This window comes from Coregonus lavaretus (genome assembly GCF_964263955.1).
Source record: "Coregonus lavaretus genome assembly, chromosome: 40".
Taxonomy (NCBI): domain Eukaryota; kingdom Metazoa; phylum Chordata; class Actinopteri; order Salmoniformes; family Salmonidae; genus Coregonus; species Coregonus lavaretus.
Window position 1 is genome coordinate 11,429,704 of NC_140027.1, and position 27,301 is coordinate 11,457,004.

Genomic DNA, 27,301 nt, shown 5'->3' on the forward strand with positions numbered 1-27,301 from the left:
CAAAAAGAATACATAAGAGTAAATGAATGACAGAAGAAAAAATACTTTTTGAATTATTCATTGTTACGCCATGTTCTTAACTTTTTTTTAAATGTAGGCAATTCAGCTTACATTACATCTCTGTAACAAGCCAGTAAACCTCCACTTGTTTTCTAAATATAACATATTTATTTATAAATTGTTTTGAGTCCAAAGACTCGAGATAAGTGTGCAGGAGTTTATCCAGTCACTCCTTTGGTGTTAGCACGTAGAGGTGATGGCAGTCAGTAGTAGGCTTCTCCCCCAGTCCTACATGCCCTTAGACGCTGATCTTAGGTCAGTTTAGCCTGTTCCCCACTAATGGTTAAGGTTAGGATTGGAGCAGGGGACGCTGATCCTGGATCTGTACCTAGGTGAAAACGTCACCCCGGAGCATCCTTCACTGTCAGCCCATCTCTCCAATCCCCTCTGTGCTGGGAAAATGTCACCGCGTCACTGGAGAAGGACAGGCTCACCACGACAGGAAGCACCAGGGCCATCTGACCTTGGTCACTGTTGAAAGTGAATCCTGGGACGCTCCCACAGGAGGAGGCCGTAAGCAGAAAAAGACCCGCAAAAAAAACCCCACCGAAATGTAATTCATCATAGGGTCCGTGTAAACTTGATTAATAGGGATTTCTTTTTGCTGCAGCGCCAATGCCATACCCAACCCTTGCCTTGTATATCCAGCACATTCCATTAATTTGAATGAGCCATTACGTAAGCCAGCGTATATATTTATTTTCATCGCTCGTTGGGACTACAGAAGGGATTTTGAATGCAGGTGCAAGCGACAGGCTTAGAAATGTTGAAGGGTGGCGAGAGAGAAAAAAGGTAAAGAGGTAAAAAAATAAATAAGAATAGATCAGCTTTTTAATGAGGCCTGGAGCGTCCATCATTAAGCCAGCAGTCACACTAAAGTGACTTTGTTCTCTCTCGCTCTCCTCCAAAGCGTTTGTCCCGCCGCCCGTGAGGTGACGCACACGTTTATAGATGTTGAGACCTCAGCCGGAGATCAAGGTCAGCCCAGATCGGCGCCGTCAGGTCCACAAACCCCAGGGGACATTTGAAAAAAAATTAAAAAATACGAAAGATTCTCAGCCAATCAACCGGGCCCTGCCGTCCGCCCCTCGGGCCAATCGAAGGCGATGGAGAGCTTCATGGGCAGTCATTTCTCGTTAAAACCAATAAACGTGCCCTGCTTCTCCCTCTGAAGAAGCATTGGGTGGAGCTGCATTCGAAAGCTCTGCCTGGGAGAAATGCGCTGACATGGCAACAGTGCTAGTTCTAACGTGCTGATGGAGAGTGCCGGGTTTGGATGGGTGGCACGCATCCCGTATTGACAGAGATGCTAAAATCGACAAGCAAGCATCCCCAGCGGGTTTTAGTCAAGGGCTATTCACTGCCGCCTTGTCATTGAGAGAATTTCTTATCTGTGTGTGTATGTGTTTGAGTGTGTGTTTGAGTGCATCCTGAAGGAGACAGGCCCCCAAAACTTGGCTTCTATTGATTTCTATTTCCCCAGTTTCCAAGTCCATCGCATTCCCCCACATTAGAATAGCGTTGAGTGTTGGGAAACACTGGGCTTCTGGTGGTGTTGACAAGCTGCCAAACTGCATATTCCCAGCCTGTGTAATTATGATCTGTGGAATTGATTCCCCTCAGTGATCATAGTTGGACGCCGTGCGGCTCATTGATTCCGAGATGTATGGTCCTCATTTGGGAGGTGTGGAGCTTTTCACCGATAGCTTTGCCAGTTTGACAGATGCCTTCATCTAAAGGGACTAGCATAGATGACAAATAACGCATTGATTCTGCTAAATCAATCCTCTGAGCCATTACCGCTGCGCATTGGGGTCAGTAAACAGACTAATGCACAGTCGCTACTGGTTTAGAGGCAGAGAGGAGTCTGCTTACTGTTTGGCCCATTCTGTAAGTTCCCAGCTAGTCTTGCCAGAGTGCTTTGGTTCAGCGAGGTGGTCTAAGCGTGTGTGTGTGTGTGTGTGTCTGCATAAATAAATAAATAATTCAAACGTATTTATGCCATTGTATTCATGTAGAAGCAACTAAGGTTCCATTTAAACGTTTTTCGGTCTTTTTATAGTGTTTAATTGTGGACATACACAGAACATATTCAGGTGTGTGTATACATGTGTTTGTGTATGCGTTTTCTGTCTCACGCCTCACCTTCTCTCTCACCTTGCCTCACGTCTGCCATCTCTCCACAGGGGAGGACTTTGCGGTGGTGCAGCAGGAGATCGTCATGATGAAGGACTGCAAGCACTCTAACATCGTGGCCTACTTTGGCAGTTACTTAAGGTAGCGTATTTAAAGGCCTGCACCCCGCGCTCACTCCGCCACCAACCCTAACCTTCCCTCCTCCACCCCTGCCCTGGCTCAGTCAATTCCCAGCCGCTCTCAGGCTTTGAAGTACACACACACACACACACACAGGCTCAGCGTGGAGTCGTACTCCACTGCAGTCAAGCCACGGTCAGAGCCTCCGGTCCAAGCCTAGCCGCACTAACACTAGCTAGCTAACAATGTGGCTAATTGCTAGCTCCAGGGGGGGGGGGGGGGGTTAGAAGGAATACTTTAGCCTATCCCAGGTATTCCTTAAAGAGGTGGGGTTTCAAATGTCTCCGGAAGGTGGTGACTATTTTGAGACCGTATCGATTGTAATGTCATTTGTTTCCTTTTGCTCTTTACAGGAGAGATAAATTATGGATATGTATGGAATATTGCGGGGGAGGGTCCCTACAAGACCTATATCATGGTAAGCATACACAACATACAGTGCACAAACACACACACACACAAGCATTTGAAAAATGACTGCTGGCTCAACCGGTTTGATGAAGCGAAATTCAATATGTTTCAGTGTGTGGTTTTAAGCTAATTCCTCACTCAAGTTTAGACGTCCTCTTACATCCTATTCCCTTTCTAGTGCACTACTTTTGACGAGGGCCCAGAGGGATAGGTTGCCATTTAGGACGTAACCTAGCTCCTACCACATAACCAGACAGTTAACAGATTCTTATTACGCTTTTTCTTCTTCTTCTTGTCTTGGTCGTTAAAGTGAGAATCTGCAGTTGTTACACCCATTTTTGGACTTTAAAAGAGATCACGTATACCCGTTTTATTCTAGAAGAATATAACTTAGTTCAACTGCGCTTAGTTCAACTGTCTTACCCCATCACAACCCAAAATATAAGCTGGTTTTACTCCAATGTTTGTAAACATTGTAATTGTAAATAAACACTGCATAGATTTAAAACATGGCTAAAACTATACGTTTAATGTCATGGATGGTCAGTCCTTGCATCCATAGCTCCATCTATACATTTGAGTAGTTAAATTTCTCCAGCCCCATCCCTGAGCTATTTACGAAAGCACTGGTGGCGTGACCACTTTGTAATTGTTTGAACTGCAGATTGCCCATTTAAAGTACAGGTCATTAGAGCGGCCACCTTAAGCAGCTGTTGTCGCACTTGCGCGCGCACACACACACACACACACAGACGCATACATACATACTCACACAGAGACGGTGTTGATTCTGCTCTTAATGACGGTGCTGGGCTCAGTCGGCTGCGAGGCCCCTCATTAGACAGACAGAACAGCAGCCGACACCACCAACCACCGTTGATCTCAGCCTCCCACATATCTGCTCCCCGCTGCCACGGAGACGACACGCTGCTCATAATGTCCCCAACCCTACGTCTCCGGAGTAAATAGAGGGTCACTGAAACGGAAAGCCTGCGTGCTTGACGCACTGTCCCTCGTGGCCTTCGAAATGCACTAGTTTCGTCACGTCGTTACATTCCTTTAACCTTTTAACCTCCGTCGTTTAGTTGTTGGGTATTCTTAACAAGGTTTTAGACCTGCCCTGTAGGCAGGTGGTGGGGGAGGTTAAGGAGGCATGTCGATAGTCTAACATAGCTTCCTCTCCCTTTTCTCCTCTCCATCTGCATTGATCTGAACATGGAGGAAAGGTGAAAGCAGTATGGTCGACCCTAACTGGGAATATGCTGTCACCTGTATAGGTTCTTTCAGGTGAAAGAAGATAAAGGAAGGAGGTCATTTTAGACCCGATTTAAACAGGATCAATGAGTTAGCCAGGTAACCTGTGTAAATATTTTGAAGTAACTTCATAATTGTTTGGAAAGATAAGCTTGAAATGGGCTTCTTATAATTAATTGAACTGGCTGACTTGGTGACCCTGCTTTTTGATGTAACCCTCAGAGCCCTAAGAGGAAGTTAGTTTAATTAGCCCTGTCACGCGACTGACTGCACCTTTTAATCAGACCCCAATCAACTGGTGCTATCATGACTTGCAATCTACTTAGTAGAGAGTTGAAGAAGATTAGCCTCTCAGTGGTATGGCCAAAGCACTCCCACACAGCCTAGGATTGAAGCAGGATGGAGTATGATGCGTGTTCTCACTTAAACTGAAGACAGACAGACATGTGAGTCAATTCCGGAGGATAGTGTTTGAATAGAGTTTTTTTATTTTATTTGTTTATATAGGCGATCTAATTGAGAATATGCAGTTTCCTGTATAGCACTATAAATGTTATTGAAATCTAAAAAGAACCTAGGAATCTAGCTCTATCTAATTCAGTAGCAAATATATTTTTGTTCTGTTTTTAATAGGGTCCTGTTGTGCCTGGTCTGTTCTGTCCAGTCATAACTATTCTAGAGTCTCAATAATGACCTTCAAATAACCTAACGTTACCAGGTAAAGCTGTCAGATCAACATCCAATTGTAAACCCTGAACCTACATTGCCCACCTTGAACCCATAATGTTGATTTGGGGTTGAAATTGGGGTTAAATGACACAAAAACTGTACACTTCAAATGTGGCTTGAAATGCTGAAATGTGCCCAAATAAGACCTTTAGCTTAAATAATAGTAATGAAATACATGATACATTTGAGTTCAGGTACCAGATGTTGTCTCAATAACCAATGGCCGAGGAACCTTTTAATAAAGCACCAGTGCTTCTCAGTCTCCAACCATGTCTCCTTATCTTTCAGTGACGGGGCCTCTCACAGAATCACAAATAGCCTACGTTTCTCGAGAAACTCTTCAGGTACGTCCATTCAGTGCAACACTCAAGCATTCACTCCTTCTGACACACGTCTTTCATCTCAAAGTATTGCCTTTGAACTGCTGCATACCTTAGATCTGATCCATCCACTCGAAATGAGATTGAAAACAGCCGTTAGCAATAGCAACACCGTAGGACTATTGCTGTCATTGATTTGTTCGATTTTTGATACACACAACTATTATAAAGTATTATAATAAAAAGAAGTAGCCAGACTATTTCTTTCCTGGTAAAATGACAATGGTTTCATGCTTTGGAAAAGTATATGTGGCTGATTTTGGTTGAATGTGAATTGGCTAAAAAGGGACACCATATTAGGATGGGATATTATTTGTGAAGAGGTCAATGGACTGACTCACTGTACACATTTTTCCCTCCACAGGGTCTCTACTATCTCCACAACAAAGGCAAAATGCACAGAGACATAAAGGTAAGGTGGGAAAATGGCAGATTCTAGCAGGAATACATGGCTTCCATTGCATAGAATAGAGTGCACAAAGACAAAGGTGAAGTGGGACTGGGACAATAACCGTTTCAAGCACGAATACATTGTGTAGATTAGGATAGAATAGAGTTTATTGTCCTCTTCAAGGAAATCATTTGACACGAGCTCGTATGTACACACGAATAGACCAACAACACCTTCACCTAGACATGTTCAATTACATGTACAGTAGTTTAGTGTGCTCCTCTGGAATTTCTTGGCATAGACGTGTAATAGCCATTATGAAAACATTTCTGACACTAATGGCCACTATTTTAATCCCCAACAAGACATCTTTCAAAGTCACTCCAGGCTTTACCGGTTTGGTCGTCCCCCTGTGAAGTTTCCTTCGATAGATGGCCTTGTTAAGAGACCGCTGCATAAATGAAACTGCATTGAAAATGTGCAGATACAAGTTAGTTAGACGTTTGATACGTTGTTGAGAAAAAAGAAGTAAAAACGTACTAAATGCTTACATAGGCCTATGCAACTACAAATCCATTGTAACGTTCTAATCTTCTTTTGTCTGCACAAAGGGAGCAAACATACTGTTGACAGACAACGGGTACGTCAAACTAGGTAAGGAGTCCAGACGTGCAACTGTTTTCTTTGGTGTGTGTGTGTGTTTCAATATGATGAATTATGGCAATTTGGCGAGTGTGTGAATCATCACCTGGCGATGACTGACAAGCTGTTAATTGCACTTGGCTGTTAATAGCACCTTCTGCTTTCACATTCTGTGTGTGTGTGTGTGTGCGCTTTCATATTAAATGTGGGTAATAGGCTAAATCAACTCTGCGATGCATGCACAGCTTGGACAGTGATTGGAATAATTGTGTCAGTGCTAACACTACAATTTATCTCGTATTCCTTTTGGGATATTAGCTGCACCAGTTTACAAAAAATTTATGGTTACTAAAATACATGAGCATTGCATGATTTTCATTGATTTCAACATTGTTATGCATCATTTATCATTTATTACAGAGCGAACCAGGCTTAAGAAATGGTCATCAAACATGTATTAGACATTCACTGGTATTAATGATAAACTGTTATTGATTGCATTTGGACATTTATTAGCCATTTATTAATAATAAACTGTTACTATATTAATGTAACTCTAACTTTAACAAACCATTTACAAATCATTAATTGATTAATAACAACATGTTAAAAAGGTATAATTAATTATGCTTAATGGAGGCATCATGAAGATGGGAATGTAAGTATAAAGTCAGCTTCTCACGTCTTTTTCTTTCTTTCTTTCTTTCTTTCTTTCTTTCTTTCCTTCTTTCTTTCTTTCTTTCTTTCTTTCTTTCTTTCTTTCTTTCTTTCTTTCTTTCTTTCTTTCTTTCTTTCTTTCTTTCTTTCTTTCTTTCTTTCTTTCTTTCTTTCTTTCTTTCTTTCTTTCTTTCTTTCTTTCTTTCTTTCTTTCTTTCTTTCTTTCTTTCTTTCTTTCTTTGCAGCTGACTTCGGCGTCTCGGCCCAAATCACGATGACCATTGCCAAGAGAAAATCCTTCATCGGCACACCTTACTGGTAACGTCCTTCATCACTTCCCACCTTCTATCGATTCTCTCTGTCCCTTGATACCCAAGTCAGGTGAATCTATCCATGGATCTATCATCCACCATTTTGTCAAGCGGAGTGTGAATGTGCCCTTCGATTGATTTTTTTAAAAGGTGTTTAACCCCCTTGAGTCGATTTCCGCTGCCCCGTGAAAATCTAATTAGGATAATAAAACAATTCCAATCAAATTCCGTCAGTTTAAGCTAGAGTTTTTTTGCATTGCATCCACAGATGTTGCACTTTTGCATATGCGGTGACAGGTGGCAGAGCTAGAGCGGTGATTGTCAGACCATGACACATCCCGAAAATCAGTCTTCTCACGAAAACGTCTGTAGCGTCCGAACGGTTTGGGCTACAAACTATTATGACCCCTCTATGGAAAGATGAGACTCACAAACATGATGGTGTTCTCCGTTTTGCTCTACAGCCCACACAAGCCTCACAAGACTCGTCTGAAGGTACCATTTCAAAAAAATGAATGGGAGCATTTATGGAGATAGTTTAGTGCCAAAAATAAGGGGTTAAATACACATTTCAATGCATGTCTGTCTGTGTCTGTCACCAGAGATTTTAACATGTTGAGAATGCTTATCAATTTAGAAAATGGACAAAAAGAAATGCAAGCCTAAACATGTTTTGTATTTCAAGCTACAAAGCTAGTATAATTATTTATTTTATTTGTATAAATTTTTTCCTAACCTCAATCAAATCAAATCAAATGTTATTGGCCACATGCGCCGAATACAACAGGTGCAGACATTACAGTGAAATGCTTACTTACAGCCCTTAACCAACAGTGCATTTATTTTAATAAAAAAGTAAAATAAAACAACAACAAAAAAGTGTTGAGAGAAAAAAAGAGCAGAAGTAAAATAAAATAACAGTAGGGAGGCTATATATACAGGGGGGTACCGGTGCAGAGTCAATGTGCGGGGGCACCGGCTAGTTGAGGTAGTTGAAGTAATATGTACATGTGGGTAGAGTTAAAGTGACTATGCATAAATAATTAACAGAGTAGCAGCAGCGTAAAAGGATGGGGAGGGGGTGGGGGGGGGGCAGTGCAAATAGTCCGGGTAGCCATGATTAGCTGTTCAGGAGTCTTATGGCTTGGGGGTAGAAGCTGTTGAGAAGTCTTTTGGACCTAGACTTGGCACTCCGGTACCGCTTGCCGTGTGGTAGCAGAGAGAACAGTCTATGACTAGGGTGGCTGGAGTCTTTGACAATTTTTAGGGCCTTCCTCTGACACCGCCTGGTATAGAGGTCCTGGATGGCAGGAAGCTTGGCCCCAGTGATGTACTGGGCCGTACGCACCACCCTCTGTAGTGCCTTGCGGTCGGAGGCCAAGCAGTTGCCATACCAGCGGTGATGCAACCAGTCAGGATGCTTTCGATGGTGCAGCTGTATAATTTTTTGAGGATCTGAGGACCCATGCCAAATCTTTTCAGTCTCCTGAGGGGGAATAGGCTTTGTCGACTGTCTTGGTGTGTTTTGACCATGATAGTTCGTTGGTGATGTGGACTCCAAAGAACTTGAAGCTCTCAACCTGTTCCACTACAGCCCCGTCGATGAGAATGGGGGCGTGCTCAGTCCTATTTTTTTTCCTGTAGTCCACAATCATCTCCTTTGTCTTGGTCACGTTGAGGGAGAGGTTGTTATCCTGGCACCACACGGCCAGGTCTCTGACCTCCTCCCTATAGGCTGTCTCATCGTTGTCGGTGATCAGGCCTACCACTGTTGTGTCGTCAGCAAACTTAATGATGGTGTTGGAGTCGTGCCTGGCCATGCAGTCATGGGTGAACAGGGAGTACAGGAGGGGACTGAGCACGCACCCCTGAGGGGCCCCCGTGTTGAGGATCAGTGTGGCAGATGTGTTGTTACCTACCCTTACCACCTAGGGGCGGCCCGTCAGGAAGTCTAGGATCCAGTTGCAGAGGGAGGTGTTTAGTCCCAGGATCCTTAGCTTAGTGATGAGCTTTGAGGGCACTATGGTCCCGCCCCTTACCTTAAACTGGGTTCGTATCCTAACCCCAATCCCACCTCTTATCCTCTACCGGGTTCGAATCCAAATCCTGACCCTACCCTCCCCATACACTGATACATCACACTCTTTACCTTCTTTGAGGCCACCCCTCTCTATATTCATGTCTTATTTAGTCTGATGTTTTTTTGTTTTGACTCCTGTTTTGTTGTTTTCTTTTTCATTTCTATTATTGTAAAGCAACTTTGGGTCCTTGAAAAGCGCTTTATAAATCCCATGGATTATTATTATTATTATTATAATATTATTATTGTGCCTGGCGAAAACCAAACACTGCATTCCCCAATAAGAACCTCGTACGGTCAAGCATGGTTGTGGTAGTTGTGGTTTGGGGATGCTTTGCTGCCTCAGGACCTGGACGACTTGCCTTAATAGAAGGAACCATGAATTCTGCTCTGTATCAGAGAATTCTACAGGAGAATGTCAGACCATCCATCTGTGAGCTGAAGCTGAAGCGCAGCTGGGTCATGCAGCAAGACAATGATCCAAAACACACAATCAAGTCTACATGAAAATGACTAAAAAGCAACATTTGAATTTTCGGAATGGCCTTGTCAATGTCCAGACCTAATCCCAATTGAGATGTTGTAGCATTACTTGAAAAGAGCAGTTCATGCTTGAAAACCCACAAATGTCGCTGAGTTAAAGCAATTCTGCATGCAAGAGTGGGCTAAAATTCCTCCAAAGCGATGAGTAACTGATCAACAACTACAGGAAGCATATGGTTACAGTCATTGCAGCTAAGTGTGGCACAACCAGTTATTCCATGTAAGGGGGCAATTACTATTTCACACAGGGGAAAAGTAATTACAATTCAAAATCAAATAGCTAAATGATCCTTGGTATGACCTCCTTAAAACAACTCCATATGTTAGCTTAGTAGAACCCCCCCCCCGCTTAGGCAGGACTTAGACTCTAGGGCTAGGGTGGGCAAACCTTTTGGCTCAAGGGCCACATTGAGTTTTTGAAACCTAATGAAGGGCCACATACTATATGCGTGACAAAACATGTGAAGCCTTTATTCATTTTCACATTGACGCGCAACTGCTAGTGTACTGTAGGTGTATATATGCTTGCAGAACAATTCTACCCTAAGTACCATCTCTGCCCTTGTAAAGTACAATCAAACTTACAGTCACAATATGCAAACTTAAAAATAGATATATATTCTATGACTGGAGACATGCAAAATGTAACAGCAAAAAAAACTATTCTAAAATTTGAGTGAAACATATGGTAAGAGCATCCGTTTCATTTGGAATGGTCTGTTTTTGAAAGCATATTAAGGAACAATTCTAATCTCCATTGTGAGCCATATTTACAGTTATCCAATCACCTCAGCCCAAATCTGACTGATTAGTTATTACCTGTATCCAAGTGCATTACTGGATAATTCTCACTGCATAACCATCATCATGAAAAAGCATAATCCTTGCCTTCCCCAGTCACGGTTATTCGAGTCTTAATGTGAACGATGGGTCTGGTTACCTCTCTTGGCAAGGGCATCAAAGTCTGGTATCATCTTTGACGGAGAGATTCTCAGAACAGCTGACAAGTGGTCATTTGTTAAATTTGACCTGTGACGGGATTTGTTGTAATTCATGACTGAGAACGTTTGTTCACACATGTATGTAGACCCGAATAAAACAAGCATCCTTTGGATGTGCTTTTGAATGTTTGGAAACGTTGTTTCATTCAGTGAGCCATAGAACTGGTCTATTGTTGCTGTTTTGTACTTCTCCTTCAAAGCACTGTCACGTCGGATGTCGATGAGCTCCAATTGTGTGTCTGGTTGTGCTTTCTCACTGTCGAAAGACAGGGGGCATGAAACAAGCTCCAGCTCAGTCTCAATCTTGGTGGTCTGAGAAGCGGCGGGAAAACTCAGCATGCAGGTCGATCAAAGTGCTACTGTATGTCTCAGGGCGGCACTGCGATGTGGGCTCGTTCAGTGCGGCCAGTGTTCGGAAAATGAGCGAGAGACCGGCTGGTCATTTGTCTGGAGAACAACATAAGTTTGCCCTTGAATGCTTTCATGTTGGAATACAGTTCATGCACAAAAACACAATATCCCTGCTGTTTCACATTTAGATCGTTCAGATGCCCCAATATGTCCACACCGAAAGAAAAGTCGCCCAGCCAGTCTGTCTTTCAACTTGGAGAAGTCGTCAGCTTTACCAACCGTACCAAGGAACATACCCATCTCCCTTCTGTTCCCACACACGGCAAAATACTTTTCCCAGTCTTAGCCAGCGCACATTTGAATGGTACAACAAGTTCTGGTGCTCTGCCTCTGTGTCATTGAGCAGCTGAATGAACTGACAATGGTTAATCCCCCTTGCCTGTATAAAGTTGACAAGTTTTACAACCACTTTGACAACATTTTCCAGCTTTAACACACTTTTAGCATGCTCGCTTGAAAAATTACGATTGAGATTATATTCCTTAAAAACGGCAACACTTTCTTGACATATCAGACATACCACCTTATGTCCAGTATTAGTACACAATTATTAAACCATTCTTTAAACACATGACATTCAGAGTCCACTATTCTCATTTTCGCAGCACTCATTTTTCACGTCAAAAGTCGTCAAGCAATGAAGTAGCTATAACGGCTGAGCGCATTCTGAATCTGATTGTTGGCCCAAATACAGAGCGTACTGCCAGGCTACAGCGCCATCTATTGGTTGTTTGTATATCATGGAATGAGGCCAAAAATCGTAACTCAAATATAATCATATTTCATACATGTAGAAAATGTCTCGCGGGCCGTACTTTGCCCCCCCTTGCTCTAGGGGGTTAACGAGTCAAACGTATTCTGATTATATTGATTTGGTGGTGGTGATGATGATCGGCGCCAAGTAGCCTAGTGGTTAAGCGTGCTGGGCCAGTAACCGGAAGGTCGCTGGTTTGAATCCCCGAGCCGACTAGGTGAAAAATCTGTCTGTGCCATTCAGCAAGGCACTTAACCCTAATTGCTCCTGTAAATCGCTCTGGATAAGAGCGTCTGATAAATGACTAAAATGTAAATGTAATGATGATGTTGGTCTAAATTGTATCATCAAATAGAATTTAGACCAGTGTATTCGATTAGATTTTTAAAAGTAGCCTATTAAACAAGTCAAACGATTGTGATTATATTGATTTCAATGATGAATGATGGTAATATGATGATGCTATGATGATGATGATGATGAGGACTGCTGGTATCGTCAAATTCATTGTTTGGGTTACACTTGATAATAACTGTCATGAATAAGCCCTGGAAATGCTTATGAATTTTAACACTTACAATCAGTGCTGGCTCTAGCCATTTTGGGGCCTTAAATGAGATTTGGTTGGGGTGCCACCCCCGACCGTGCGGGCAAAACATTTTAGTGGCCCCCCACTTGGCGTCCCTAGCGGTCGTGCCACCACTAAACAAAAGTTTAGAAATATTTACAAAATGTGTTTATATTTATAAACATTTATAAGCAAGTTATTGGCACTTACAGTGGGTTATACAGTGGGAATTGAGAGGTCCTGTTTGAGATGACCCTGTAGTGTTAATTGCTATTGACTGTTCCAAGGCTATGTGGTGAACCGTTCATTTGTCTGAGCCGACTCCCTGTGTGCAGGATGGCACCCGAGGTGGCAGCCGTGGAGAGGAAGGGTGGGTACAACCACCTGTGCGACATCTGGGCTGTGGGCATCACCGCCATCGAGCTGGCAGAGCTGCAGCCGCCCATGTTCGACCTTCACCCGATGAGGTTAGTGTTTGGACCCATTGGCATCAGACCAGGGCTCTTTCTTTTTTTTAAAGGACAGTGGACTCTCCTTTTGTATTTTATTGTTTTTGACAGAGACCGTTATGAAATGGAGAGCAGACAGAGAGAAGGGAGACAGAGTAGGGCCGGTAGGTGCCAGGATTCTTATCCATGCAGGCAGGGGAATCGTATACACTCACCTCCATATGTACTTGGACAGTGAAGCATATATTTATTTGGGCTCTATACTCTAGCATTTTGGATTTGAGATATAATGTTTCATATGAGCGACAGTACAGAATGACACCTTTTATTTGAGACTATTTTCATACATATCTGTTTTACCGTTAAGAAATTAAAGCACTTTATGTAGGTAGTCCCCCATTTTAAGAAGTCAAAAGTGTTTGGACAAATTCACTTATAGTGTACTGAAGTAGTAAAAAGTATTTGGTTCCATATTTCTAACACGCAATGACTCTACAAACTCGTTGTATGCATTCACAGTTTATTTTGGTTGTGTTTTGGGTTATGTTTTGACAATAATCGTATTTAACAACCGTACAGTATACTTCAAAATGTGGAAGGAATTTCACATGTGGACCTACATGAAGAAAGCAGAAGATAATTATTTTAAATGTATGTTTAGTAAGTTAGCACCTCTGAGTAAAAGAAAGGATTGGAAGTGAAACACTAATTTCCTTAAAAACACAACTGCACCTTTATTTTTTTCTCAGAGCCCTGTTTTTGATGACCAAAAGTAACTTCCAGCCGCCCAAGTTGAAAGACAAGGTGAAGTGGTAAGTGTCTTTAGGCTTGCTGCCTGCAACATAAACCCTGGCCAGTTCTATCTCTCTACTTGAAGACACCGTCCTCTCCCACCCCAACTCTTAGACATTATAATGGATGGAAAAAGAGACGTAATACAATATTAATGAATCAAATCAAAATGCTGCTAAAATATTAACAGTCAGACACACCTGTTATGGGGTAAACGAGCCTCAGATTTGTGCCAAAGTCATTGGACTCAGAGAAAGGCTTTTTTTGTGGGAGGGGTTGGAGAATTGACAGTCTAACTAGATTTACACATAATATGGGGTCAGGTTTCATCCCAAAGAGGTTTGATCATTATTAGCATATAAATTGAATATTTATGATCGAATAGGCAGAATGTTTTTTTTAATCCAATTTCGTTCTCCCTCCCCAAGGACCAGTAATTTTCATCATTTTGTAAAAATATCATTGACGAAAAATCCAAAGAAAAGGCCCTCCTCTGACAAGCTGTTGCAGGTAAGATGATCTTGGCCTGAGCTATATAACAGTAATGTGATTGTAGTGGCGTCATTGTGTAGATCAAGGGATTTGGTTGCTGCAATGACAACCCAAAGAGCATTGTTAATAAGTAAGTCTTTCAAATGTTCAAGGTCAAGATTTAGTAAAATAGTGTGAATATTTGGAACTAGAGCCCCATTTGCATTTGTTGTACATAGACTGGTTAAATGGGCAATATGAAGTTCAAACAATAACAAAGCAAGTACCCCGCCACTGTTTTTGTAAACAGCTGAGGGTTGGTGCTGGAGAAATGTAACCACTCAAATTTATAGAAAGAGCTAATGGATACAAGGACTGACCATTAATGATACTGTATCAAAATGATAGTTTTGAGACTATACAGTGTTTGTTTTTAAGTAAAACAAGCTTATATTTTGGGTTCTGATGGGGTACGACAGTTGAGCTAAGCTCATGAGGCATTTCAAAGATTATTCAAGAATCAATGGGTAAAAAGAATGTAAAAGTCCAGAAAAGGATGTAGCAAGTGCTGTAGTTTCCACATAGCAACACCTATTTACTATTATCCTGCGGTTTGTGCTCTTAGAACTTGACCATGCTTATTACTCAAATAAACTTGGACAGAGGAACCCATCTAACTCTTACAAGCTCAACCCTTTTTTATCTTTGATCTTATAAATCTTGTTTATCAAATCATTTTAAGATCTGCTGCACTTAAAGTGCCTTTTACACATTACTCTTTAGCCTTTTAATAATCTATTGCACTAGCATGTGATAAAAACGGCATCATGGCTAGTGTCATGCTTGTCTGAGGCAAATGGCACCGCATTCCCTATATAATGCACTGCTTGACCAGGGCCCATATTTAGGACACAGCCTAAATGTGTTGTCTGTCTAGTGTTTGTATGTCAGTTCATATCAGATGCACCACTTTAGCCCATAATCAAATTGTCCTAAGGGGATGGATAAAGTTGTATCCTATCTCATCTTAGATAACATTTTCCCCAAGCCAAGTCAACTCCTATTTTACTCAACTGCTATTTGGCTCAAGAGGAAACAACCACGGCAGGAAATGTATATTAATTGAGTGCTATGATTAATTCGACAATGTAGGTACAAAGAAATTAATACATTTTATTCGATTGCATTTCTCATAATGCAATCTTTCTGACACGTGGATTTTCTTGACTGAATCTGGCCCATAGTCTTCTACAGTTAGTCTGGTCCCAGATCTGTTTGTGTTGTCTTGCCAACTACTATGGTCATTGCCCCACCAATAACCATAGGAGACCAGGCTATCCTACAGTATGAACAGCTTAATTGTTGTCGCCTGATGTTTTCCCAGCATCCCTTTGTCTCGCAACCCCTGAGTCGCACGCTGGCCATCGAGCTCTTGGACAAGGCCAGCAACCCGGACCACTCCTCCTACGACGACCACTTAGATGACGAGCCCGAGGAGCCTGAGGAGGTACAGTACAGGTGCAGACACTCACGGGACACGTCCTCCTTTAATCAGAACCAGTAACCTTTGCCTCTAGCCTGGGTGCTAGTCTGTCTATACTATATACTACTAGATAGCAGAATCAGACTGGCACCCAGGCTAGGTTGTCTCTGAGGTTGCCATTTTTAAATGGTGACATCGATTCTCACCGCGGAATAGTAATCATTTAGATTTTTTTGGTCTTATCCTGTATTCCTGGTTACCGGTTTTGATTGATCAAGGTCCTAAATCATTTTAATTGACTATAGAGGACAATCATTGGTTATAGAGCATCTACTGTACTTTGTCATACAGAACATTTTGTCGCTGTAGGTTTTAGGGGTCAATTTAGTCTGTGTATAATGCACAGTGCACAGCAAGAGCTTGACGGGAGTGCTTTTGCTATTCATAGCCACAGTATTCACACTCAGCAGCACTTTCTATCATTGCCAATATTATACTAGAATACACTGACTGAACATTCTGTCCTGTTCATTGGCACACTTAAATGCATATTTGTTAGACAATTACAGAATGTATAATATTATACAGCATCTATATGTTTTTGTTTTAAATGTAAAGATTTATTAGCCTTAGAATAAGCATTCATTAGCTTCCTGCAAAAAAATATATAATTTCCTTAAAACATAGTCTCATCAAACGTACGCATGACTCATTCCAAAAAGTTGCACTGTCACTTTAGCTGGCAGCAGTCGCTTTCGTCACTTTGTCCAAGGTCCATAATACCTGACTGTAGGTGTTGACTGTGCCTTAAAGGAATTCTTTAGGCCGTTTCACCCCCTGCCCTGTCCTCAACTGCTCCGGGTAAAGTTTTCCCTAAGTACAGATCTATGATCAGCTTCCCTTCTCCCAATCCTAACCTTAACCATTAGTGGAGGAAATGCAAAACTGACCAAAGATCAGCGTCTAAGGGCAATTTCACCCTACTCCTCCTCAACTCCTCTCATCAGTTGGGCTGAGTGTCTCTGCCTCTCTCCTTCTCCCTTAGTTGAAATACAAGAGGGTGCTTTGGCACATACTGGGGTGTTTCAACCCTTTGACCCCCTATCTCGGCGACTCCCACGCTTTGCCGTTGGCAGAGAGGTACCAGTTGTGTGGAGGCATTGTGGGCCTACATGGGTGTATTTGCTTGCTCTGGTAAATGAGATTGTGTGCACACCGACATAGATGTGTGGTTCGTTTTTTTTACGTTTGTGCATGAGAAGTGTGTTCGGGGGTAACATCGGAAATGAGCATGTGCTGAAATTGTTTGACGTGGAGTATGGTGTGATACCATTGGGTCCTTGCTAAACTTAAAATGTATGATAAACCTTACCTTTTGAGTGCTTGGTCCCACTTTACAGTGGGTGACCATAATAAATATTTACATCAGGTAGTGTAATTACAGTCTAGATACTGTAGATCGACATGTAAATACAAAGGTATCGGGGACACTTATTGTAAATTGGAACCAAATGCTATTTTTTCTTGAATGGTAGACCCGTGTGGCTCAGTTGGTAGAGCATGGCGCTTGCAACGCCAGGGTTGTGGGTTCAATTCCCACGGGGGACCAGTACGAAAAAATATGAAAATGTATGCACTCACTACTGTAAGTCGCTCTGGATAAGAGCGTCTGCTAAATGACTAAAATGTAAAATGTCTTGAATGGAGACATAAGAATGATCCTATAATATATCCCAAGATTAAGTTGTGCTGGTGAAGCTCCTTCAACTGCCCTTGGCTTCCGACGGTTTGGCTCTAAATGCTTTGTCTCTTCTTCAAAACAACCAGGCAGTGAAGGATGTCCTTCAACTGCCATTTTGTGCCCTGGAACTGTCAGTTCCACAGTGAGCCCTTCACATAAAGTCAAGTACATGTCCTCTGATGCACGAGGGAGGACACACTGAGTGGAAGCCATCCTGGGACCGACTATCTTGGCTGCCCCCAAATACGTAGTGCACTACTTGGGCTCTGGTCAAAATTAGTGCACTATATTGGAAATGGGGTGCCATTTGGGATGCACACCTTTCTTATAGTCATGACACAGAAGAAGACTGGCCACCAACTAATGATTTTCCCCACAGGACTTAGTGGGAGGGCACATATCAGGTTGACGACCCCCCCCCCTCAGAAGGGTCATTTTCATTACGCCTGTGTCATCAAAGTGCGACATTCAGTGGTGGTATTTTTACACCAGCCCTTTTAATCAGGGAAACATGGAAGGTTGCCAGGAAGACGTGACTCACTCGTGTGTTGTGTCCCAAAGAGAGAGAGGTTTCACTCTTGCCAAAATCTAACCTTGTCGCCTGCCTTCCGCCTTTGGGACAACAACTCCCATTGTTAGGGTGGAGACATGAGCATCTCGTCATTATATGCAGATCTCTGATCTTACCTCTTGACGCTATATACAGTACCTAGTGTCTACACACCCCTTGCACAGTCTTCACATTTTGCTGCCTTAAAATTAAATCTAAAAAGGGATTACACAGGATTTTATACCTACAGATCTACACATCCTACTTTCTAAATTAATTCAAAATAAAAGAACGAAGATGTCTTTATTGCATATGTCTTCACACCCCAGAGTTAATACTTTGTGAAGGCACCTTTGGCAGCCATTACAGCTATGAATAATATTCTACCAACTTTGCACAACTCTTAGGGAAACATACAGTGCCTTCTGAAAGTATTCAGACCCGTTGACTTTATCCACATTTTGTTACGTTACAGCCTTATTCTAAAATTGATTAAATAGTCCCCCCCCCCCCCCCCCCCCCATCAGTCTACACACAATACCCCATAATGACAAAGCAAAAATAGGTTTTTAGACTTTTTGCAAATGTATTACAAATAAGAAAACTTAAATGTCACATTTACTTAAGTATTCAGACCCTTTACTCAGTACTTTGTTGATCCACCTTTGGCAGTGGTTACAGCATTGAGTCTTCTTGGGTATGACGCTACAAGCTTGACACATCTGTATTTGGGGAGTGGCTGGGCCACTCAAGGACATTCAGAGACTTGTCCCGAAGCCACTCCTGCGTTGTCTTGGCTGTGTGCTTAGGGTTGTTGTCCTGTTAGAAGATAAACCTTCGCCCCAGTCTGAGGTCCTGAGCACTCTGGAGCAGGTTTTCATCAAGGATCTCTGGCCAAAGAGTCACGTCTGGAGGAAACCTAGCACCATCCCTACGGTGAAGCATGGTGGTGGCAGCATCATGCTGTGGGGATGTTTTTCAGTGGCAGGGACTGGGAGACTAGTCAGGATCGAGGGAAAAATGAACAGAGCAAAATACAGAGAGATCCTTGATGAAAACCTGCTCCAGAGCGGTCAGGACCTCAGACTGGGGCGAAGGTTCACCTTCCAACAGGACAATGACCCTAAGCACACAGTCAAGACAACGCAGGAGTGGCTTCGGGACAAGTCTCTGAATGTCCTTGAGTGGCCCAGCCAGAGCCCGGACTTTAACCCGATCGAACATCTCTGAAGAGACCTGAAAATAGCTGTGCAGCGACGCTCCCCATCCAACCTGACAGAGCTTGATAGGATCTGCAGAGAAGAATGGGAGAAACTCGCCAAATACAGGTGTGCCAAGCTTGTAGCGTCATACCCAAGAAGACTCGAGGCTGTAATTGCTGCCAAAGGTGCTTCAACAAAGTACTGAGTAAAGGGTCTGAATACTTATGTAAATGTGATATTTTGGTTTATAATTGTATATACATTTGCACAAATTTCTAAAAATCAGTTTTTGCTTTGTCATTATGGGGTATTGTGTGTAGATTGATGAGGGGGAAAAAAACGATTTAATCAATTTTCGAATAAGGCTGTAACATAACAAAATGTGGAAAAAGTAAAGGGGTCTGAATACTTTCCGAATGCACTCTATGTCAGAATGTCTGCATCCAACAATGCTACATTTTTGCCTTGCGACTAATGTATTACTAGCCTGGTCCCAGATCGGTTTGGGCTGACAATGACCATAAAAGTTGGCAAGACAGCACAAACAGATCTGGGACCAGGCTAGTTAGTGTTTTACTTTTTCCCTCACTCCATCTTTTCTGTTTTGACAGCCCCATGTATCGGTGCCGCATCGGATTCGCTCTGGGAACACACGAGAAGGGAAGACCCTCTCTGAGATAAACTGTGAGTGTCTTCAGTAGCATGACTTAATTCCTCTGGTATAAGAGTGACATTAGCATGCCGTAGTATGTCATAAGCAGTCATGACAGCCGTTGACATATGACGTCAAATTATACAACACTGAAAGGTTAGATGTTCCGGAAGATTGAAAACTATTACAGTTTTTTAAACCTTCCGTTTTGGACTCGACGTGTCAATGTATGGCTCATACATGTATAATAAACGATCTAGAGTCCTCTCCAAGCTGAAAATGCAACTGAATCCTTACATTCTAACCTGCCATCATTTAGTGCATGACATTACGCACTCGTGCCTGTCATGTAGTGAACGGGTGCTCTGAAGTAGTTTAAGTGCCTCCATGGTTTACCATTAGTTATTTTGATAACAGCAAAAATACAGCAAATACATCGATCAAATCCATGCATCATAAATTAGAAAACATCCAAAATTAGAAGTTTGATTTATTTTTATGTCATCTACAGTGAGGGGAAAAAAGTATTTGATCCCCTGCTGATTTTGTTTGATTTTGTCTGCCCACTGACAAAGACATGATCAGTCTATAATTTTAATGGTAGGTTTATTTGAACAGTGAGAGACAGAATAACAACAACAAAATATCCAGAAAAGCGCATGTCAAAAATGTTATAAATTGATTTGCATTTTAATGAGGGAAATAAGTATTTGACCCCCTCTCAATCACAAAGATTTCTGGCTCCCAGGTGTCTTTTATACAGGTAACGAGCTGAGATTAGGAGCACACTCTTAAAGGGAGTGCTCCTAATCTCAGTTTGTTACCTGTATAAAAGACACCTGTCCACAGAAGCAATCAATCAATCAGATTCCAAACTCTCCACCATGGCCAAGACCAAAGAGCTCTCCAAGGATGTCAGGGACAAGATTGTTTACCTACACAAGGCTGGAATGGACTACAAGACCATCGCCAAGCAGCTTGGTGAGAAGGTGACAACAGTTGGTGCGATTATTCGCAAATGGAAGAAACACAAAATAACTGTCAATCTCCCTCGGCCTGGGGCTCCATGCAAGATCTCACCTCGTGGAGTTGCAATGATCATGAGAACGGTGAGGAATCAGCCCAGAACTACACGGGAGGATCTTGTCAATGATCTCAAGGCAGCTGGGACCATAGTCACCAAGAAAACTATTGGTAACACACTACGCCGTGAATAACTGAAATCCTGCAACGCCCGCAAGGTCCCCCTGCTCAAGAAAGCACATATACAGAGCCGTCTGAAGTTTGCCAATGAACATCTGAATGATTCAGAGGAGAACTGGGTGAAAGTGTTGTTGTCAGATGAGACCAAAATCGAGCTCTTTGGCATCAACTCAACTCGCCGTGTTTGGAGGAGGAGGAATGCTGCCTATGACCCCAAGAACACCATCCTCACCGTCAAACATGGAGGTGGAAACATTATTCTTTGGGGGAGTTTTTCTGCTAAGGGGACAGGACAACTTCACCGCATCAAAGGGACGATGGACGGGGCCATGTATCGTCAAATCTTGGGTGAGAACCTCTTTCCCTCAGCCAGGGCATTGAAAATGGGTCGTGGATGGGTATTCCAGCATGACAATGACCCAAAACACACGGCCAAGGCAACAAAGGAGTGGCTCAAGAAGAAGCACATTAAGGTCCTGGAGTGGCCTAGCCAGTCTCCAGACCTCAATCTCATAGAAAATCTGTGGAGGGATGTGAAGGTTTGAGTTGCCAAACGTCAGCCTCGAAACCTTAATGACTTGGAGAAGATCTGCAAAGAGGAGTGGGACAAAATCCCTCCTGAGATGTGTGCAAACCTGGTGGTCAACTACAAGAAACGTCTGACCTCTGTGATTGCCAACAAGGGTTTTGCCACCAAGTACTAAGTCATGTTTTGCAGAGGGGTCAAATACTTATTTCCCTTATTAAAAAATGCAAAATGCATTTGCAATTTTTGAAATGCGTTTTTCTGGATTTTTTTGTTGTTATTCTGTCTCTCACTGTTCAAATAAACCTACCATTAAAATTATAGACCGATTATGTATTTGTCAGTGGGCAAACGTACAAAATCAGCAGGGGATCAAATACTTTTTTCCCTCACTGTAGCAGACACTCTTATCCAGAGCGATGTTCAGGAGCCATTAAGGTTAAGTACCTTGCTCAAGGGCACATTGACAGATTTTTCACCTAGTCGGCTCAGGAGTTCGAACCAGCAAGCTGGTATTTTGTATATTGTTAGAATTTTGGAATATATTGTGCAATAGGCTATAAGGTTTTTACAAGGCGCGTCCATCCATTCCCTTTGTGAATCGCGAGTGCGACACAACACACACTTTGATGCGCTCGAGAAATTCACCCACTTCAAAATATCAGTCCAACTTTATGTTGTGTCAACCATCCATTCAAGTCAAATAATTCCATGTGTCCACCTTTTAAACTTTCACACATGTATTCCATGATATGGGGTAATCCAATGTGGACAATGCTGCAGCTGTGGATTGCCAGATTGCCATGATATAATCGATACACAGCTTTCCAAGAGTAGGACATTTGATGAGAACATACTTTTCTATATATAGTGTATGTGGACACCCCTTCAAATTAGTGGATTCGGTTATTTCAGCCACACCCGTTGCTGAGAGGTGTATAAAATTGAGCACACAGCCATGCAAACATTGGCAGTAGAATGACCTTACTGAAGAGCTCAGTGACTTTCAACATGGCACTGTTGTAGGAGCCACCTTTCCAACAAGTCAGTTCGGCAAATTTCTGCCCTGCTAGAGCTGCCCCAGTCAACTGTAAGGGCTGTTATTGTGAAGTGGAAACTTCTAGGAGCAACAACGGCTCGGCCACGAAGTGGTTGGCCACACAAGCTCACAGAACAGGACCACCGAGTGCTGTAAAAAATAATCTGTCCTCAGTTGTCAACACTCACTACCGAGTTCCAAACTGCCTCTGGAAGCCATGTCAGCACAATAACTGTTTATCGGGAGCTTAATGAAATGGGTTTCCATGGCCGAGCAGCGGCACACAAGCCTAAGATTACCATGCTCAATGCCAAGTGTCAGTTGGAGTTGTGTAAAGCTCGCCGCCATTGGACTCGGGAGCAGTGGAAACCCATTCTGTGGAGTAATGAATCACGCTTCACCATCTGGCAGTCCGATGGACGAATCTGGGTTTGACGGATGCCAGGACAACGCTACCTGCCCCAATGCATAGTGCCAACTGTAAAGTTTGGTGGAGGAGGATAAGGGTCTGGGGCTGTTTTTCATGGTTCGGGCCAAGCCCCTTAGTTCCAGTGAAGGGAAATCTTAACGCTACAGCATACAATAATATTCTACACAATTCTGTGCTTCCAACTTTGTGGCAACAGTTTGGGGAAGGCCGTTTCCTGTTCCAGCATGACAATGCCCCCTGTGCACAAAGCGAGAACCATACAGAAATGGTTTGTCGGTGTGAAAGAACTTGAATGCCCTGCACAGAGCCCTGACCTCAACCCCATCAAACATCTTTGGGAGGAATTGGAACGCCGACTGCGAGCCAGGCCTAATCACCCAACATGGGCGGCAGGTAGCTTAGTGGGTAAAAGCGTTGTGCCAGTAACCGAAAGGTCGCTGGTTCTAATCCCCGAGCCGACTAGGTGAAAAATCTGTCTGTGCCCTTGAGCAAGGCACTTAACCCTAATTGCTCCTGTAAGTCGCTCTGGATAAGAGCGTCTGCTAAATGACTAAAATGTAAATTAAAAAAAATCAGTGCCCGACCTCACTAATGCTCTTCTGGCTGAATGGAAGCAAGTCCTCCCAGCAATGTTCCAACATCTAGTGGAAAGCCTTCCCAAAAGAGTTGAGGCTGTTATAGCAGCAAAGGGGGGACCAACTCCATATTAATGGCCATGATTTTGGAATGAGATGTTTGACGATCAGGTGTCCACATACTTATGGTCATGTAGTGTAGAAGTATACATTTGCCGTTGTTTAAAATTACATGATAACATTCGCTTGCTCGTTTGCCATATTAGTCTGATGAGACCATACCCTACACAGGAGCTAGCCTGCAACAACCGAACTTGATGGACAATGTTGATTGGCAGGTGGCATGAGGTCCAATAAGGTTGCAAGGTTAAAGTGGGAGGCGGGATCAGGTCAGCACAGTATTGTCCAATGAGGTTGTGGGTTGAGCCCAACATGCACACCCCACATGCACTGAAGTTGTGCACAATTTTCGGGGACCCGTTTTGGCTCGTGAGCGCTACTTTCAAAACTACTGGCTGAAATTAGACAAATCCTTTATAACGCATCTTTACGACTACGTCAAGTGAGTAGCCACAATCTACCATCTACTAAGGTCACTGTGGCTGATTTTGACCTCTATTATGTCACGTTTATAACAATGTAACGAAAGCTTTTCACATGTCTTCCTGAGCGGTCCTTCTCATGATCTTGTGGTTAAGTATGGAAAACCACTCCTTCCTCTCTCAGCCTCTCTCCTCTCCTTCCTTCCCTCCCCCTGCGCTTCCTCCTTATCTCTCCAGCACTCCTTTTTGCAACTCACTGAGTGGCTGAGACTTCACTTCCCCAGAGACTTGAATATTCACCCTGCGTCTGCAAAAGGCATATGGGGAACTGCTTACTGTTCATTCAGGGACTCTATATCTGAGGGTCTTAATCTTTGCCATTTAGTTTTGACTCAGTGCCCACAGGGATTATATGGGGGGGAAGTGGCCATAAGCGATCTTTAGCGATATTTTGTGCTTATGTTACTGTTCGACGCATGCAGGGTTTTTTTCATTGCCAGGCCACTGGGACTAGATTTTGAAATGTGTTGTATGTTCATTTTTTAGTACTGCAGTTTGTGTTTAATTCTCTGTGTTTCATTGTTTAACCCTGATAGTCGATCAAGTCAAGTTTGATCCCCCGCTTAGGAAGGAGACTGAACCTCATCACGAACCAGCAGTGAGTGACTCTCCTAATACACACACAAACACACACACACACAGACTTGCCCATCAACATTTCACACTTTTCAACCCACCAAATCACGCTTTGCAGCAATAACAACTGTTTAAATTCAGAACCTCACAATTTCCATGGCTATTGCTATTGCACTGCTATCATCCCATAGCTGTGCATTGTATTTTGGATGAGGCATACTACAGTATTTGGTGATGTGATATATAAACTATATTAACTGTATGTGGTATGATAGCGATGACAGACACCTCATACAAAGCTACAGTGGGGAAAAAAAGTATTTAGTCAGCCACCAATTGTGCAAGTTCTCCCACTTAAAAAGATGAGAGAGGCCTGTAATTTCCATCATAGGTACACGTCAACTATGACAGACAAATTGAGGAAAAAAAATCCAGAAAATCACATTGTAGGATTTTTTATGAATTTATTTGCAAATTATGGTGGAAAATAAGTATTTGGTCACCTACAAACAAGCAAGATTTCTGGATCTCACAGACCTGTAACTTCTTCTTTAAGAGGCTCCTCTGTCCTCCACTCGTTACCTGTATTAATGGCACCTGTTTGAACTTGTTATCAGTATAAAAGACATCTGTCCACAACCTCAAACAGTCACACTCCAAACTCCACTATGGCCAAGACCAAAGAGCTGTCAAAGGACACCAGAAACAAAATGGTAGACCTGCACCAGGCTGGGAAGACTGAATCTGCAATAGGTAAGCAGCTTGGTTTGAAGAAATCAACTGTGGGAGCAATTATTAGGAAATGGAAGACATACAAGACCACTGATAATCTCCCTCGATCTGGGGCTCCACGCAAGATCTCACCCCGAGGGGTCCAAATGATCACAAGAACGGTGAGCAAAAATCCCAGAACCACACGGGGGGACCTAGTGAATGACCTGCAGAGAGCTGGGACCAAAGTAACAAAGCCTACCATCAGTAACACACTACGCCGCCAGGGACTCAAATCCTGCAGTTTCAGACGTGTCCCCCTGCTTAAGCCAGTACATGTCCAGGCCCGTCTGAAGTTTGCTAGAGTGCATTTGGATGATCCAGAAGAGGATTGGGAGAATGTCATATGGTCAGATGAAACCAAAATATAACTTTTTGGTAAAAACTCAACTCGTCGTGTTTGGAGGACAAAGAATGCTGAGTTGCATCCAAAGAACACCATACCTACTGTGAAGCATGGGGGTGGGAACATCATGCTTTGGGGCTGTTTTTCTGCAAAGGGACCAGGACGACTGATCAGTGTAAAGGAAAGAATGAATGGGGCCATGTATCGTGAGATTTGGAGTGAAAACCTCCTTCCATCTGCAAGGGCATTGAAGATGAAACGTGGCTGGGTCTTTCAGCATGACAATGATCCCAAACACACCGCCCGGGCAACGAAGGAGTGGCTTCGTAAGAAGCATTTCAAGGTCCTGGAGTGGCCTAGCCAGTCTCCAGATCTCAACCCCATAGAAAATCTTGGGCGGGAGTTGAAAGTCCGTGTTGCCCAGCAACAGCCCCAAAACATCACTGCTCTAGAGGAGATCTGCATGGAGGAATGGGCCAAAATACCAGCAACAGTGTGTGAAAACCTTGTGAAGACTTACAGAAAACGTTTGACCTGTGTCATTGCCAACAAAGGGTATATAACAAAGTATTGAGAAACTTTTGTTATTGAACAAATACTTATTTTCCACCATAATTTGAAAATAAATTCATTAAAAATCCTACAATGTGATTTTCTGGATTTTTTTTTCTCATTTTGTCTGTCATAGTTGACGTGTACCTATGATGAAAATTACAGGCCTCTCTCATCTTTTTAAGTGGGAGAACTTGCACAATTGTTGGCTGACTAAATACTTTTTTCCCCCACTGTATATTGGAAACCCATAGTGTGTGCGCCAAATGGCCATATTGTCCCTGGTCAAAGGTAGTGCACTGTATATAGAATTGGGTGTCATTTGGGACATAACCGCAGTCAACAGATATGAGTTGTAGTTTGTGTGTTGACTTAAATATACCGAAGGGGTGAGAGACTCTCACGTTGTTAAATACATTTTCTAACCCTTCCAACAATTAAATATCTAACCTAGTCTCAACAGTGTTTGAATGTAGCAGTGTTTGAATGTGTGTGTCTGTGTGTGTCTGTGTGTGTCTGTGTGTGTCTGTGTGTGTCTGTGTGTGTGTGTGTGTGTGTGTGTGTGTGTGTGAGTGTGAGTGTGAATCAACAATCGGTTCTAAAATCTGGACACAGTACCTTCCAATCCTCCAGTCTTGAAGTATTCTCTTCTTTAATGCTTTTTATTTATATAAACCCATTTTTTATTTATTTTTATTTTATTATTCTAAATATATTTGTATTGTGTTTATTTATATATATATTTTTGTCTTTTTAATGTTTTTCATCAACAACAACAAAATCATAGGCTTGTAATACCACGCTCTTTCTCTCTCTCTACTTCTGTCTTTGAT

The 27,301-nt window shown here is 42.7% G+C and overlaps 1 protein-coding gene across 1 annotated transcript in view; it reads left to right on the forward strand.

Moving 5' to 3' along the window:
• LOC311113317 (mitogen-activated protein kinase kinase kinase kinase 3-like) overlaps positions 1-27,301 on the forward strand; it is a 103,714-nt gene that overhangs the window by 37,965 nt on the left and 38,448 nt on the right. Inside the window, exons 3-14 of the mRNA XM_084156539.1 lie at positions 2,247-2,337; positions 2,730-2,794; positions 5,059-5,114; positions 5,515-5,562; positions 6,153-6,195; positions 7,086-7,158; positions 12,844-12,975; positions 13,707-13,769; positions 14,178-14,259; positions 15,605-15,727; positions 19,808-19,880; positions 24,760-24,821. Coding sequence (XP_084012665.1) covers positions 2,247-2,337; positions 2,730-2,794; positions 5,059-5,114; positions 5,515-5,562; positions 6,153-6,195; positions 7,086-7,158; positions 12,844-12,975; positions 13,707-13,769; positions 14,178-14,259; positions 15,605-15,727; positions 19,808-19,880; positions 24,760-24,821 — 911 coding nt within the window. The remainder of the gene's footprint in view (positions 1-2,246; positions 2,338-2,729; positions 2,795-5,058; positions 5,115-5,514; positions 5,563-6,152; positions 6,196-7,085; positions 7,159-12,843; positions 12,976-13,706; positions 13,770-14,177; positions 14,260-15,604; positions 15,728-19,807; positions 19,881-24,759; positions 24,822-27,301) is intronic.